The sequence below is a fragment of the Stegodyphus dumicola genome, chromosome 6, assembly GCF_044657685.1.
Source record: "Stegodyphus dumicola isolate Sdum_Otavi_A_Nest chromosome 6, ASM4465768v1".
Taxonomy (NCBI): Eukaryota; Metazoa; Arthropoda; class Arachnida; order Araneae; family Eresidae; genus Stegodyphus; species Stegodyphus dumicola.
This window is the reverse complement of record NC_140773.1, coordinates 146,677,327-146,693,198: the sequence shown is the minus strand read 5'-3', so window position 1 is coordinate 146,693,198 and position 15,872 is coordinate 146,677,327. Positions and strand designations below refer to the sequence as shown.

General features: G+C 34.0%; 1 protein-coding gene across 1 annotated transcript in view; it reads left to right on the top strand.

The window, feature by feature from the left end:
• The window catches only part of LOC118181281 (uncharacterized), a 289,332-nt gene that overhangs the window by 33,604 nt on the left and 239,856 nt on the right, over window positions 1-15,872 (top strand). Inside the window, exon 2 of the mRNA XM_085818979.1 lies at window positions 12,848-12,944. Within this exon, the coding sequence (XP_085675105.1) occupies window positions 12,864-12,944 (81 nt within the window). The 5' untranslated portion in view covers window positions 12,848-12,863. The remainder of the gene's footprint in view (window positions 1-12,847; window positions 12,945-15,872) is intronic.

Below are 15,872 nucleotides of genomic sequence, written 5' to 3'. Positions count from 1 at the left end.
CACCTTTTCTGTCCCAAAAAACAGTCGCCATCATCTTCCTTGCCGACATTGTTTGCATGCATTTCTTGGGTTTTTGGGGAGAACTTGTGTGCCCCCACTCATTGATTGCAATTTCGTTTCACAGTTCACATGTTTCACCCATGTTTCGTCACCAGTAACGATGCGATCGAGTAAAGAGTCACCATCCTTATGGTAAGCGTCCAAAAAGTTCAACACTGCAGCCATTCGCTGATTTTTGTGGTCCTCTGTCAAGATTTTTGGAATCCATCTTGCACAAAACTTGTGGTAACCAAGCTTTTCGCTGATGATTTCGTGCAACAAACTTCGCGAAATTTGTGGAAAACTCAAAGAAAGTTCCGTTATTGTGAAATTTCAATTTTCACGGACTTTAGCATCGACTTTTTCGAGAAGTTCGGCGGTCACTATGCTGGGTCTCCCACTTCGATCTTCGTCGTGAACATTGGTTCGGCCATTTTGAAATCTTATGACCCACTGACGCACTCCACCTTCAGTGATAATGTTGTCCCCATACACTTCACGAAACTGCCGATAGATTTCTATCGGTTTACAGTTTTTTGCAGTCAGAAACCTTATTACTGAGCACACCTCGCAGCTCGCGGGATTTTCAATTAACGCAGACATTTCAAACCGTCACAGTATCTGAACGGAGCACAGCACGAACCTCTCACTAGCACGGCTAGATGCAGACTGAGCTGCGCAACGCTCTGACCCCAAGATGGCCGTGCTAGCCCCGCCCCTAGCGGACACAGACGGAAACGTAATCTACTTCCTGGATGGCCCTCGTATATACGCCCATCGCAGTTAAGGGGTTAATTTTACCCTTCTTTTGTATTCAGCAGCACTGGGTTTTTTTCGATGCCATCTGTAAAAAAATCAATTTTTGAACGATTTTGATTAAGAAATTTGCTTTTTGTCATAAGAAAGTTAATAAAAATTTATTGTTGAGTGAAATTTACATAATGTTAAAATTGAAAAAATATGAAACGAAAAGTATTAAGAAAATTGAAAAAATATGAAACGAAAAGTATTAAGAAAATATTTTAAAAATATTATTGTGCCATAAATTTCTTTTGACGTAGCATTTAATACTCGTATTTCTGTTCAACTATGAATAAGATTCTCTTTTGAAAACTATTTATAAATGCTTTATTAAGCTAATTATAGCATTACAATTATCTATTTCTGTTAATGTTACAGATTGTGTTGTTCCTTAATCTTATTATTGAATTTGGCTTATTATTTTTTGCACACTGTTAGAACAATTTTATAAAAAGTAAGCTTGAACTTTCGATTATGTCAAAAAGAGTTTCCAATTCTGGAGCTGCCAAAGGATCTACAAAGCGAAACATGTTTCGATGTCCATCAAACAAAAAGTGGAATTGCTGCAAAAAATGGATAAAGGAATGAAGAAAGTGACAGAGAGGTGATTTGTTTCTCTAACCATTCCGAAATCTGTTTATCAATTTCACGCTGCTCTGTGTGTGGGGGTGGGGACGTCGCAGCGTGCAATGAACTGGAAGTTGATCTGTCAGCACTATCCTCATCTTCAAGGCAGATATTTTTATTTTATTCGGCTTATAATTCGTTACTAAATGTAGTGTTTCATCTCGATGTAATCCGCTATGATTTAAATCAATTTCCTCGTCATTATAAATATCACGAATATACATGAAATAGTTTTCTGGTTTCAATTTTCTAATTTCGACTATGAATAGCATATGCTTTACACATGCGTGCGTTGAAAGAAATGTTTAATAAAGTAAACAAATAAATAGTAAGCTTTTTTTTTTGTAAATTTTGATACCCTTTAGATCAGTGCTCCGCAACCTTTTCTCACCTGCGACGCACAAAAAATCTTTCTGGAATTTCGTGGCACACCAAAAGCTAATGTATATATATGTATTGATTTATACACAAAATTTACAATAAATTTTTGTTTTTAATTTGAAAAATATACAATTATAAAACCATAACATATTTATTTATATGCAATCATAATAATTATCAATGTGATACCTGCGCTTAAAAAAAGTTATATATTTTTGAGTTCCAAGTTATCAAGGAAGTGCCGAAAAAATTCAAATGCTGACACACTTACAATCACACACACAACCACACAACGGTGAAATATATAAAAACATTTAAAATAGACATTATTAAGGAAAAAAAAATTGTCATTGTGTATTAAATACATTATGAATACAATATTAAATACAAAAAATTGCAAAATGTCAAATACATGTATTTGGTTGCGGCACACCTATATCCTACTCATGGCACACCGGTTGCGGAGCACTGCTTTAGATTGTAATTGGGGTGTACTCCAACTGCGCTGATGAAAATCACCCCCCTCGTCCTGCTATAGTCCAAGTGCGCCGATCAAAATTTCTTTCCCCCGTTGCCTACAGGGTTACAATTTTATTTTTCGAAGCCAACTGTAGCCAAGAGGAAAATAAAAATGAAGAACTATATTTTTTATAAATGAATAGTGGATTTGTTGCTAATCTAGAGAAACTAAGCTTTGGCAACAACAAAGATAACACCTTCTTTTATTATTATTGCGAATTAAGTCATGCTTAATCCTTTCTGGAATTTATTCCAGGAAATAAGTGTTTAAAATTTACTTTGTAATTTTTAATACAGATATTTTGAGTTTTTATGTATTTTTGCCTTGTCGTGAAGTAAGAACTGAATTAATTTATGAGAAACACTGAATTGTCTGTGAAAAATCATTTCTTTTTTGTTTGTTTAATTTCTTTTATACATCACTTTAGATTTACTTTTGTTAATTGCTCTGTAACACAAAAGAAATTTTCAGAGGACTTTCGTAATACTCTTGCAGGCATTAAATTCATCTTTGTAGCAACATATGGGGGCTACAAGGCATTTTTCATGAGCACAACTATTGGCTCTGACCTTTTTCACCCCTACAACAGGAAGTCAGTGTATATTACTTAAATAGCTAAATTTTCAATCAGTTCCGAACGATTCTTTGACTATCTTGGTGAAAAATATATTTGCTGAGAAAAATATTTAAAAACAGGTTAGCATGATAAAGGATAAACTTAAAGAAAATGCTAAAGTATGAATAAAATAAATAAATAAGTATAAAATATTAAATCATGAAAACAATTTCTAGAGTAAATTTCTTAGGGGTCGAAATTTAAAAAATACAGTAAAAATGAGAAGAGAATTTAGATATCTTTCATATCATAAGTTTATTAAGCATTATATACCCTACATGGAGCACGCATTCCTTGAAACTGAAATACGGACATAGCGGCACAGAAAAATATTTTTTGAAAAGAACTACATATGTAGTAATGCATAAATGAAAGAAATTAAATAAAAATTATCAAAGAAAATATATAAGAGTTATTACATCAAATACTCTCTTGACCGCAAGTGATAGAATTTTGTTTCAGCAAAGCTTATACAATTAAATAATCACTTTCATTCGCGTAAAATTATAAACAAATGTAAATTATTATACAAAATGCATAAAGTTAAACACTACAGTGTGAAAGGAAAATTCTGGAATAAAAATGTTAAGAAAATTAGATGAGAAATAATCCATAATTTATTGATATCCATATACTAAACTCTATGCTTTTGGAAAAAGTTACACATAATTTGCACTGAGGTATGAATCACCGAAACCAAGTTAATTTCTTTCCTTACTTTTTCTTATCAGAGGAATTTGTAAAAAGATACACTAAGGTGAAAAATTTTGCAATATTTTTAAAGAATAACTTTTAAAAGTATTTTTACTTCATGAACTGAAATTTTTACTATACATTTTTACACAGTAAATAAGTACAAAAAAAGAAAGAGCTAGGGGATCACTGGGACTAGAAACTCAGGTCGAACTACCAATGTTTAGTGACTTTTCCACTTGATCATAAGACCTTTTGAAATTAGGCTGAACAATATATTAAAGAAAATAGAAGATACAGCACATGTAAGAACAAAAGTGGGCTGAATTAGAGATTTACATGTTTAATGAATAAGCTAAACTTACCTGTATGCCATTATGAAATATTAGGAAGTAGCATAAAAGCATGAGTGAAGAAGGCAATGGCAATCTAAATCATTATTATCTAAATGTATAACATTATCAGCAGCTGCTATTAATTTCAATACTGCTGAGAAAATTATAAATGAATTATATTATAAATCGTATGAACTCGTTGCATTATAAATTGCAACAGTTAGAAATATTATTAGCGTGATTTAGCGACCATCTTTGTTAACAAATAATTTCAAGTAACTAATTTTACAAATAATTCAGCCTGAAACTAGATTAGAAAATAAGCTACATGCTGAAGATTAAGCTTTGCCAAGGTGTTAGAAACATCTTCTGTTAACTAGAGTTATGAAGCAAGAATTTGTAAAAATTATCATTTAATTATAAATTGGCATAAATACAATACAAATTATATAAATTTTACATGCATGAAAACTTGAGTACAGTGCAACAATATGTGAAAAAGGAATGGATTAAAATAGAGACTGAAAATCCCAGGATATGAATATAAGGGAGTTTGAATTTTTTTTTTTTTTTTGTTAATTATAAAAATTCTGATTACGCTCATAATTATCAATTTATTAATTAAATGCATGCCAAAGTACATCAGGTGGAAAACAGAATAAATATTTAAATGTTTCTAGTATTAAAATATGGAATTTGTAACAAAGTTAAATAACCTTAAAATAACTTCCATGATTAAAAATGGAAATCTTAATACGGGAATATATTTCAATAATATTAGTGTGAATTTAGAACGACTTAAGAAGTCCAATTTTTAGATTTAATAAAGATAATTTTTATAATTAAATTAGAACTGTTTACCTAAAATGGTAAATTTGAAAGTTAAAACCATTCTGCTATCTAAGAAGATTTGTTAATATTTTTCTAGACAAGAAACTTATTTAAGGTGAGCTACAAATCCGTTATCTGATACGCTGATTATGTATCAATTTTGTGTAAGTCATTAATCTATCAATTTTACTATTCAAAACTAATATATATATCAGCGACTAAAATCTACAGTTTGGAAAGTTTTTAATTCTTACAGAGAATAAAAAAGATCTGGCTTATCATTCTTTTAAGCATCATAAAACTTTAAAATGAGTGTAAAAGAAATTTATTTTTTAGCACACGCCAGACTTTGAATTAATATTAGTTTTACATGCACAATTTTTACAATATTGATAAATGAAAATAAAGGCTTGTCTCAATAGAATGTCCCATTAATGGCGATAAACGACTTTTTGTAGCACCCAATCTTCTTGGAAAGACATGGGGGACAGGAAACGTCGCACAGTTCGTAGATTAAAAAAAAAAAGAGGGGACGGGGATTTTCGATCAAATTTGGCGCAGTTCGTACCCTACCCATAATTGCTCGTTATTTCATAAATTACGGTTTCATATTTTTAATTGTATAATTTCTGCATGTCATTTTACCAGATTTAAATTGATTATCTATAATCCGTAATCGCCGAAGTCCCGACGAGTCCAGATTAAGACTTTGTACTGTACTAGTAATAATTTCTACATTTCTGGTCTTTCCATTAATGTTAACGTTCAGAAGTGGCCGAGTGGTAACATAGGAAACTTGTTCAAATAGTTTACTTTAGTGATCAGATTGACTGCATTTAGTCTTCTGTACCTTGAATATCAGACAATTCTATCAGAACATCTTCCACAAAAGCATCGCTTCTGAAGCGTATACAGTACAAAGTCTGTAATCCAGACGTCTATTATCCGGAATGATCTATAATCCGGACCTCAAAGCCACAAACTTTTTTTTTCCGTATGCTTTACGCATGCGTGTTTAATGTATAACGGATGATATAAGCTAGACTAAAATTATTTTTACTGATTCTAAGGCATTTCAGTTAATGTTGCAGATTGTGCTGTTCCTTAAGCGGTATTAAATGAAGATGATATAACAGAAGTTTTTCATTGTGACGACTTTGCCCCAATCATCAATCAATTAACGGATGGCGAAATCTGTAGTATGGTTCTAGAACCAGAAAATACCACTTTTGATAGTGAAGAAAGTGACACAGAGGTTATTGAAAACAAAAAAATTTCGATTGACAAGTTAGTTGTTATTCTCGACACAGCAATTATGGGACTTGAATAGTGGAACTTTGTACCTGAGCAAGGAATTATGTCTGTTTATAGAATTAAAGAGAAAATATTAGCACAAAAAACGAAGCAACGAAAGAAATGTTTAATAAAGTAAACAAATAAATATTGTTATTGTTATGAAATGTACCGGTGCGGGAAGATGGCTTACCCGCAAAGCAGTTTTAGGGTTGTCACATTTGGCGAGAAATCAACCATTTGGTGGCATTCGGCGACAAAATTAGCGATATACCATGGATGTTTGGAGAACCTTCTGGAACGAATTCTTACCGGTTTACCCCAGAATGTTCTTGAACGCAGGCCGAAAGCTATATAAACCCTGCTGGTCTGCAGTCAGTCAGTGTGCTTTATCGAGAGGGCGAGTGAGTGTGCCTCGTCTAGTCAGTATCGAGTTGGTGTCTCACCTAGTTAGTCAATCCCTGCGGAGACGATCGAGTTGACAGCTGGGCAGCGAGTGCTGAGTGGGTCGTCCAGTTCACTGAAGGGGTCTCTTAATGTAATGCAGTTAGTGCATCGTCGAAAGAGCGTGTTGAGCTCCGGGAACGACCGAACTGAAGAGTCGGGAGCAGTGCTCTGTGTGTCGTCGAGTGCATCGCAGGTTGTAGCGTGGAGAGTCTTGAGAGTACGTGGAGTTCCGAGAACGACCAAGCAAAGTTGGGTGCTGTACTCTGGTGCTTTGCAGTGAAGCTGTCTTCACCGTGATAGCCTAATAACCTGAAGGCTGTGTAGCTGATCGTATCAGCATGTTTATAGTAGATGTTCGACGACTGTAAAAGTTCTTTTGGAGCTGTCCTGATTGATATTGGTAAATAAGGTGTGTTTTGATACTTCATTAAGTGTCGTCGTTATTTACTCAATCTACGAACCCCGTACGAACGTGAAGGAAGAAAATAACGTAGCAACTGGTGTCAGAAAGAAAAAAAGCAACGGTATTAAGCTTTTTTTTTTTTTTTTTTTTTTGTAAATTTTGATACCCTTTAGATCATAATTGCTCTTTTTATTTCATAAATTACAGTTTCATATTTTTAATTTATAATTTCTGCATGCCATCTTACCAGAATTAAATTGATGATCTATAATCCGGAAAAACCCCTAATCTGGAATAGCCGAAGTCCAGACGAGTCTGGAATATGGACTTTGTACTGTAGTTTTGCGAGCATCGTTATAATAGATTAATGACTGAAATCAGTCTTTAATATTCACAGGACCTTTCATGAGTTAAACTATCCACCCCTGTGGAAAAGTTTATTTAAGCTTGAGCAGAAATTTATATGCCATCTAATTTAAATATACGAGTAGTTTGGCTGTCATACACGTTTTTTCCTAAATATCTCGAGATGATATCTTGACAATAAAAGCATAATTTTAAAATTAAGATTTAATGAAATTTCATAACAAGATTTAATGAACAAGATTTAATGAAATTTCATATTGTTGAAAATATGATCTATTGTAACCCTTTTTCTGCATCATCTCTCCTCCTTGAAATAATTCTAACTTTTACATAAGGTTTAGTTCTTATTTTAAACGGATATAGCAATTACTTCTACTTCTTTTCCACTGCCGCTGTTTGTATTAAGAACGGACTGTTCCAGCCTAATTAAAATGCAAAAACGAAACTCGAAGTTACATCATCTGGAAAGCTGAGTAGTGCTGACAGCTGATTGGCTGCTGTGAGAGGACGTCATGCCTCCTTCATGTATAAATATCTCGCATCGCTCTGACTTAGTGCTCAAGGATAATGCTCTATGCCTCCCTTGCAGCACATATTACAAGATACGACAACGCAAGGAATATCATGACATGGGATCCACAAATTGAAATCGGCTCAGTTAAAAAATCAGAAATGAAATTAATAATTTCAAAGAAGAAATTTGGACTGAAATACTCAACAATCTTAATGCACAGGACGGTTCACTATGGAAAATAGTTAAAAATTTTAAAAATTCTTACGCTACAAATAGACCTATCATTCACAATGGGAACCCAGCTATTATGAACCAGGAAAAAGCTGATTCTTTTGCCTCACATCTGGGGAGCAGTTCTCTCCTAATTTATCACCATGTGACTTAAATTTTGAACAAGCATCCCTTACTAAAATCCAAGATTGGCTTAATTCTCCCACTGTCAAGAACCTGATCTCACTAACTACTCTGGCAGAAGTCTCCATTATCATTAAAAAGCTCAAACCTAGAAAAGCCCCTGGAATCGACAGAATCACAAATAAATCTATCAAATTCTTGCCACCTAATTTCATCTGTAAAATCACCAGCATTTTTAATGCATCACTTACAAACTGCTACTTTCCCACTGCATGGAAGACAGCGAAGATTATCATGATCCCGAAACCGGGGAAAAACCATACTCAAACAGACGGATATAGACTGCTCCCAGTTCTCAGTAAAATTTTCGAAAGAATAATCCTCACAAGATTACAGCACCATCTCAACGCACTCCTTCCTGAGCAATTCGGTTTCCATTGAAGGTTATTCACGACGAAACAGCTTGTCCGCATCACATAATTTGCTGGTACAGCGCTGCACAATAGATTAAATGTGGCTATCCTCATATTAGATGTGGCGAAAGCCTTCGACCATGTCTGGCATTAGGATTTAATCATCAAGCTCATGAAATTCAACTTCGAAACTGAACTTCTCCACATACTCTACTCCTTCATTACCCAAAGGACTTTTAAAGTTTGCGTAAACGATGCTTTTTCTGCTGAAAGAAATATCAAAAGTGGCATCCCACAGGGAAGTGTTCTTGTCCCGGTTATGTATCTCTTTTACGCAGTTGATTTTCCTGAAATATATTCTTCAAATTCCATCTTGGCCTGTTATGCAGACGACACGGCAATAGCTGTGAAATCTGCTAACATCAATCACTCAATCAAAGTCCTCCAGAATTTTACCCTGAAAATGGAAACCTGGTGCAGTATGTGGAAGATTAAAATAAATGCCAGCAAATCATGACTCCTTCTGATTAGAAGAAAAAAAGCGGAATTGCCCTGTCACGAATAATTTACTTTTCTTCAACAAAGCAGTTCCCATTGTGCATCAGACAAAATACCTTGGCATCAATCACAATGAATGACAAGCTCACCTGGACCCAGCATATTAGTAATATTAGAAATCAAGCCCTGAAAGTAATCAACTGCCTCCTCCCCATCCTGGGAAAATTTTCAAATCTTGATCTCAACAAAAAGCGACTCATCTGCCTAACTACTGTACGACCTATTCTCACCTATGCATCACCTGCTTAGTATGCGGCCAAGCCAGCCGACATCAACAAGCTTCAGGTGGTTCAAAACAAATTTCTCCATATTGCTATGAATGCTCCTTACTACGTAAGGAACTCTGTGCTTCACAGTGATCTTCGAATTGAACCCTTCAGTCTCCATAGGAGAAATGAAAACTTCTACCATAAAGCTCTCGATTGTGAACACTTAAATTATTTCAAGATCTTCAACTATGTCATCCTCCCAGAGGATCAATATCTGCGACCTTTCGCAGCTTCTTATTTAAATTCTGACCAAAACTACCCATCATAGATTGTGCTTCTAAAACCAAGCAGCATTCACCGGAGCCACAGCTCGGGAGGGTGACCTCCCACGTGACTATGGACTTCGTGTTTTCTTCATCTCTCTGCTGCTTATCTTATACCTGCAAGCCATTCTATGTTTTCTTTGTATATACCTGTAAATATTTATTGCTGTTTAATCTCTGATGAATTTTTCAAGTATGAAAACCTTTTTTGCATTTAAAATACATCTACATGCATTAGTTCCTTTTATCTGGGCGTGCCTACGGCTGATGAACTTTAACTACTAAGCTCCGCCCATCGCTCAATTTGAAAATCACAGCTTTTTTATGAACTCTGTGTGTACAATTATCGCAGTATTCACTTACCAGGACTATTACAATTATGAAAAAAAAAAATATGTTTTCATATTTCTACACGGCAGATAATTAAAAAAAATTACTATGTTTTCTGCCCTAGCCAATGACATGTACTCTTGGACATCACATGACATGGCTCTACTTTGGACTATCTTCTCTATGTAAATGTAAATACTTGAACATCTTACATTTATTCAAGACTCTTTATCTGGTACTTTTGTTTGAAGAACTGTTTTTTGCTATTTAAATTTATGTTAGTAATTTCTTTATGTTTGCATATTCCACTTGTATTTGAATTGCATGTTACACCACCCCATGATGTAATACTCTGCAGTGGCAAAGTGCCACCTTTCTCTTTATTTTTCATATCTTGTCTCTGTGACACCTTCACTGATATTTTTACCTCCAGGATGCCATATTTAAAGACAACTGGAAAAATGCAGAAAAAATCCATGCAGGCTAGGCCCAGTATAACAGCGGTAAATGGAATGGAAATGGCTTAGTCCTTTTTGTTCCTGTTTTTCATTGTTCCTGGTGTGCTGTTCCAGCGCTCATTGGAAGACGTTATTGCGATGCGTGTCGTCCAGCGATAAGTACCGTGGTTCCGGGCCATGTTGGCTTTTCTAAAGTTAAGCGACGTCAAATCTCAAGTTGTGGTTTCCAGTGATCAACTCCAATGGGCGGCATCCTGTTTCCAAGGTTAAGCGACATCAGATTTCAAGTTGTGGTTTCGGGTGAGCAACTGCCATGGGCGGCATCCTGTTCCATGGTTAAGTGGCACCAAATCTCAAGTTGTGGTTTCCAGTGAGCAACTGCTGAAGGCGGCAGCATTAATACAAGTGTTTTTCAGGTCTAGCAGTGATGTTTTTCCAAGCTGTGATTTCCTGTGAGCAACTGCAGTGAGCGGCATTTACCAATTCAAGTGCATTCAAGGTTTAATTTAATTTTTCAGGAGCCTTCTTGGCCAAAAACATAGATCTTTTTAGTCAAGTGAAATTCAAATTAATCGCATAGTTTTGTCTGTGGTTATTCGTGTATTGAATGCCAGTATTCATAGAACAGGTAATATATTTACTGTATCATTAATAGTGTAATATTCTTTAAAGGAAAAACCCTTGGGGTCAATGAATAGTTAACGAAGTGTAATTTTTTTTGACAATGATTATGTTGCACTCTTTAAGTTTCTGTTATTGATCAAATATATTTATTGTATTTTTATTTCTTACATATTGTTATATAATGTTATATATTTATTTCTTACATATTGTAATATATTTCTATACATATTGTTAATAAATTGATTAAGTTTAAAACTATTGTCATCTATGTCTGCACAGTACATAATCTTAGGGAGCTTCTATTGCTATTTCTGCTAAATGTTTTCTATAACTTTAAACTTTTCTTTTTGCATCACATATTTTATATTTACTTTTATTGTGCTTCATCAATTAACTCAAGAAACTTCTTTGTGTTAAATTTTGCGTTTATGACAGGTGTTTATCATTAACTTTTATTCACAGCAACGAGTATTTCTTAAATTTTTTTTTTAGCAAGAAGCATATCTCTTAAGTATATTTTTATATCCATCCCGTTAGAGTCAACGGAATAAAACTAAATATTTTAAAAGATATTTGTTATGTCAAAATCAGTTAAATACATTAGAAGTAGCCAGAACAGTTTGTCTTAAATCTTCCACAAAGTACTCAAAATTTTAACCCTCGTTTTTTAGTTCTCTGAAACTGAAAATTTTATTTTATTGTTTCAATATAAACAATAGAATTATTAAAAACATTTTTCTTACCTTATATCTTTACATTTAAGTTAACAAAGAATGAAGCATTTTTTTAATCTTTCAGCATCTGCTTCAGAATTAACTTTAAACGAAACAGAACAATTCCCATGCAACTTGACTATGAATGCAAGACAAAAATTTCGATTTATGCACCTCCTTTATTGGGAAATTTTATACCTCCTCCCTCCCCCCCAAAAAAAAGAGAGAGAGAGAGGGAAAAAAGTGCAATTAATAATAATATGGCACATTTCATTTTCAGTCACCTTTGTTTATTCTTCAGATACTATTCTAGAAGGAGTTTATGAAATTGCTAAACTCAGCAGTTTATATCCCTGTCTATTTTCAGTTAGTGGACTTTGGCAAGTTTGTTATGATTAAGTAAAAAGAGCAAAGAACAACTAATGTGGGCAATATAATATTTTCTATGAACTTTTAGTCTGTAACTATTCATTACACAAAGTGTAATTAGTTCCTTATAGCTACTTTCAATAACAAATTTCAAGGTTAGAAAATATTATGTACACTACTGTGAAAGCTCATATCTTTTGAGGATAAATTAATGCTATTAGTTTTTCTTTTTTAACTGGATTGTTTATAACACAAAATTCTTTTACTGTTCACTGATATATTCCAAAATTAAAAGTTAAAAATAATAAATTTAAAAAAAAAATTCTGAATTTTTGATCGAATAGCTAATTTGTAATTTGGCACCCCTTCTATTTGTTCACCTGAGGCAAGTGCCTCACCCTCGTCCTGGCCCTGATGTAAAGATACTCAAGCAAATGTTTCTATCCAAAGTTGGCAACAAGTTCATGACTTTTTGCTGGGGATGCGGATAGTTAGAAAGTATCCCTTTTTAATGCATAATGTATTTTTTAAGCAATAGAGATGTTTCAGTGAAGCATAGAAAGTTTGTTTTTTAAATGATAATATTTTTTTATGATTTCCTTCTTATTATTTTGTTTATTTCTTTTATAGCTCTTAAGAAGAAAAAATGGATGAAAAACAGAAAGCTGCAAATTCATATTCTCTGTTAAGAAAACTGGATGAGAGTAATTCAGCTGGAAAGAAAAAGGTACTTGATATTTTCGTAAATATTAATATTTGGAGAAATCAGTGTTCATTGGTTCCCAAGTTCAATTTTATTATAGAATCAGTTTTTCTGAAACAAAGTTATGCAATTCCAATTGTAATTTTTCTTAATAAAGAAGTGAAGTTTAAGGAAGAATAATTTTAAATTATATAATTTATTCAGCAACTTTAAGAATCACATAAAATAAACCTAACAAATCATTAAAAGGCTTTATTATTCATAACATACATAAAATAAAGTTGTCATTTGTTGTTGTTGCTTGTGCTCACTTGTTTGACGTAGTTAACCCAAGCCCATGAAATTCCTTATGGCAAGGAGCGCTAGAATGTGCCTCCCGTTGGCAACAGCCTTGAGCACCATTCAAGTGACAGTGCGATTTAGTTCAGTTCCACCCCAAAATTTGACGGAGAGCATCCCATGGGGATGGGTCCGAGGGTCTCCCACCCCTCTCCCCTTCCACAACACCACACGAGAGGATATTTTGGCTTGCCGCATATTTATAGTGCCACCATGCCGTACCAACACTATACATTTACAAACATCCATGCCTTTTAAAGGATTTGAACCAGGGCCCTTTGACAGGGCAGTCAGCGACACTAACCACTTCACAGTTTGGGGCAACACATTGTCATTTAATCAATGGTATCGAAATGTTTCTTTAATGGATTTGATAATAAATTGATTATCTTTTCATTATGCTTGGTTGTTGATCAGTTCAAGATTCATTATGCTAAATCAGATTCTCACTTGTGGAAAAATGCATAAATGAAAATTTTTTAGGAAAAATGCGTAAAAAATTTAAACTTTAAAAATGTTGAGGAAAATCAGAAATTTTACCCAGTAAGCCAGGGAAAGGGAGATTAAGTACAAGGTGTCTGAAATGGAAATATCACGTTACCAGATTAGAACCATCATTTACTTCCAGTGCTATAACAAAAAGTCAGAATGCCACCAAATCATGTGTACAGCTTTAAGCACTCATTTTGTATCATATGACACTGTGAAGATATATCAATTAATAAGATAATGAAAAATTCACAGTAAATTAAAAATGTTTTAAATGGTAACTTGCAAACAAAAATTGCCTGTCTTAAAAAGGAATTAAGTAAAGAATTATGATAGTATTGGGTTTTAATGAAAGTTTCTCGTCACCACAAGTAACATCTGGGCTTTGTGTTGGCATGTTTAATCATATTTTGAGAAATAATTTTTGGCATTTGAAAGAAAGATTTGCTGTAGAATGTGGTGTTGTGAAATCTAAAAAAATATCATTAAGTACGAGGTGTTGAAATGGAACGAGTGTTGAAAGTTAAGTACGAGGTGTTGAAATTTTCTGAAATGGAACTATCACGTTACCAGATTAGAACCATCATTTATTTCCAGTGCTGTTACAAAAAGTTAGAATGCCACCAAATCGTGTAAACAGCTCCATTTTGTATCATATTACTTACATTGTGAAGGCTTGGTACCAAAAGTTCAAAAATGAGGACTTTGACAATAAAAAAGCTGGGAGCTCTGGCTGTCCTACTGATGTTAATGAGGAGGGCTGCCTGTGAGAACTTGTGGAAGAAAATCAGTTTGCAACCACTCGTGAGCTTGCTAAGGAGTTAGACGTTAGTGCCATGTCTAATGGTTGCGCTATTTATCGCATAAACTTGACGTGCAAGTTCAATCACTGGATGCCACATGAGATGATGCACAAGCAGATAAGGAAAAACGTATTTGGGCCTCCACTAATTTGCTCGAATATCAACACAAGGACGAAATTATGGACCGGATCTTCACTTGTGATGAAAAGTGGTATTACTTCAACAACACAGGCTGAAAAGAGAGCTGGTTTCTGCCCGGTGAGCTCGTAGGCAGCATTGCAGAGTGCAATTTCAGTAACAAAAAGCTCATGCTTTGTATGTGGTGGGATTGTCGTGGTATTATCCACAAAGAAGTATCTGGAAAAATATAAAGCTGTCAACAGTAAGGTGTACAGTGAGATGCTAGTCCGTGTTGAGGCTGCTATCAAGGTAAAACGTTGAACTTAGTTCTGGCAGGAAAAGGTAATGTTCCATCAAGATAATGCAAGACCACTTGTGTCTGTATTTACTGGCTGGACTCTGTACAGATTTGAATGGAATCTTTTGCCACACTTACCATATAGCCCCGGCATCGCTCCTTCGCACTTCTACCTTTTTTCACACCTGCAGCCACATCTTGCTGATCCTATCTTCCATTCTGAACAGGACATCAGAAATGAGGTTGATCTGTTTTAGGCTCGTGCCCGCCAAGTTTCTGGGCTGAAGACTGAAAAATTACCAAAATGTTGGCAGAAAATGATACTCTGGTAGTGATTACTACCTGCATTAACGCTGCTGCTTTCATGTTATTATTATTTTTTTTTTTTTCTAAATTTTATCAACATAATTAGCTCAATTCCCCACATGCTGATGAGCTGTTCATTTTTCTTTTTAGATATCTAACTGTGCTATTATTCTTTTTAGATATCTAACTGTTCTATCTTTAAAAGTGTAACAACCATTAAGGAATAAGTGATGCAGTTTAGACATTACTATACTGTGTATAAATTTTTTTGTTGTAATAAATAACTTTATTAACTAAACTCTTTTTTTCAAACTAGTCTAATTTTAAGATCATCTTTTTTTTTAAAAAATTGTGATATACGAATAAAATTTACCTTGAATAATGTTCTATTGTTATAACTTTCTCTTGCAAAATGAAGTTTTTCAGAATTGGATATTTCTTTTTAAATACCGTTTTCACTATGTTGAATGGTTTAGATGTATATTTACTGTATTTCTTTCATATGTTTCACAATAACGAAGGATGTAAATTAATTTAGTGATTTCTTTCTTTTGAATGTATAAAAATAATCAGTTACTTACAGCTAATTATTTTTGA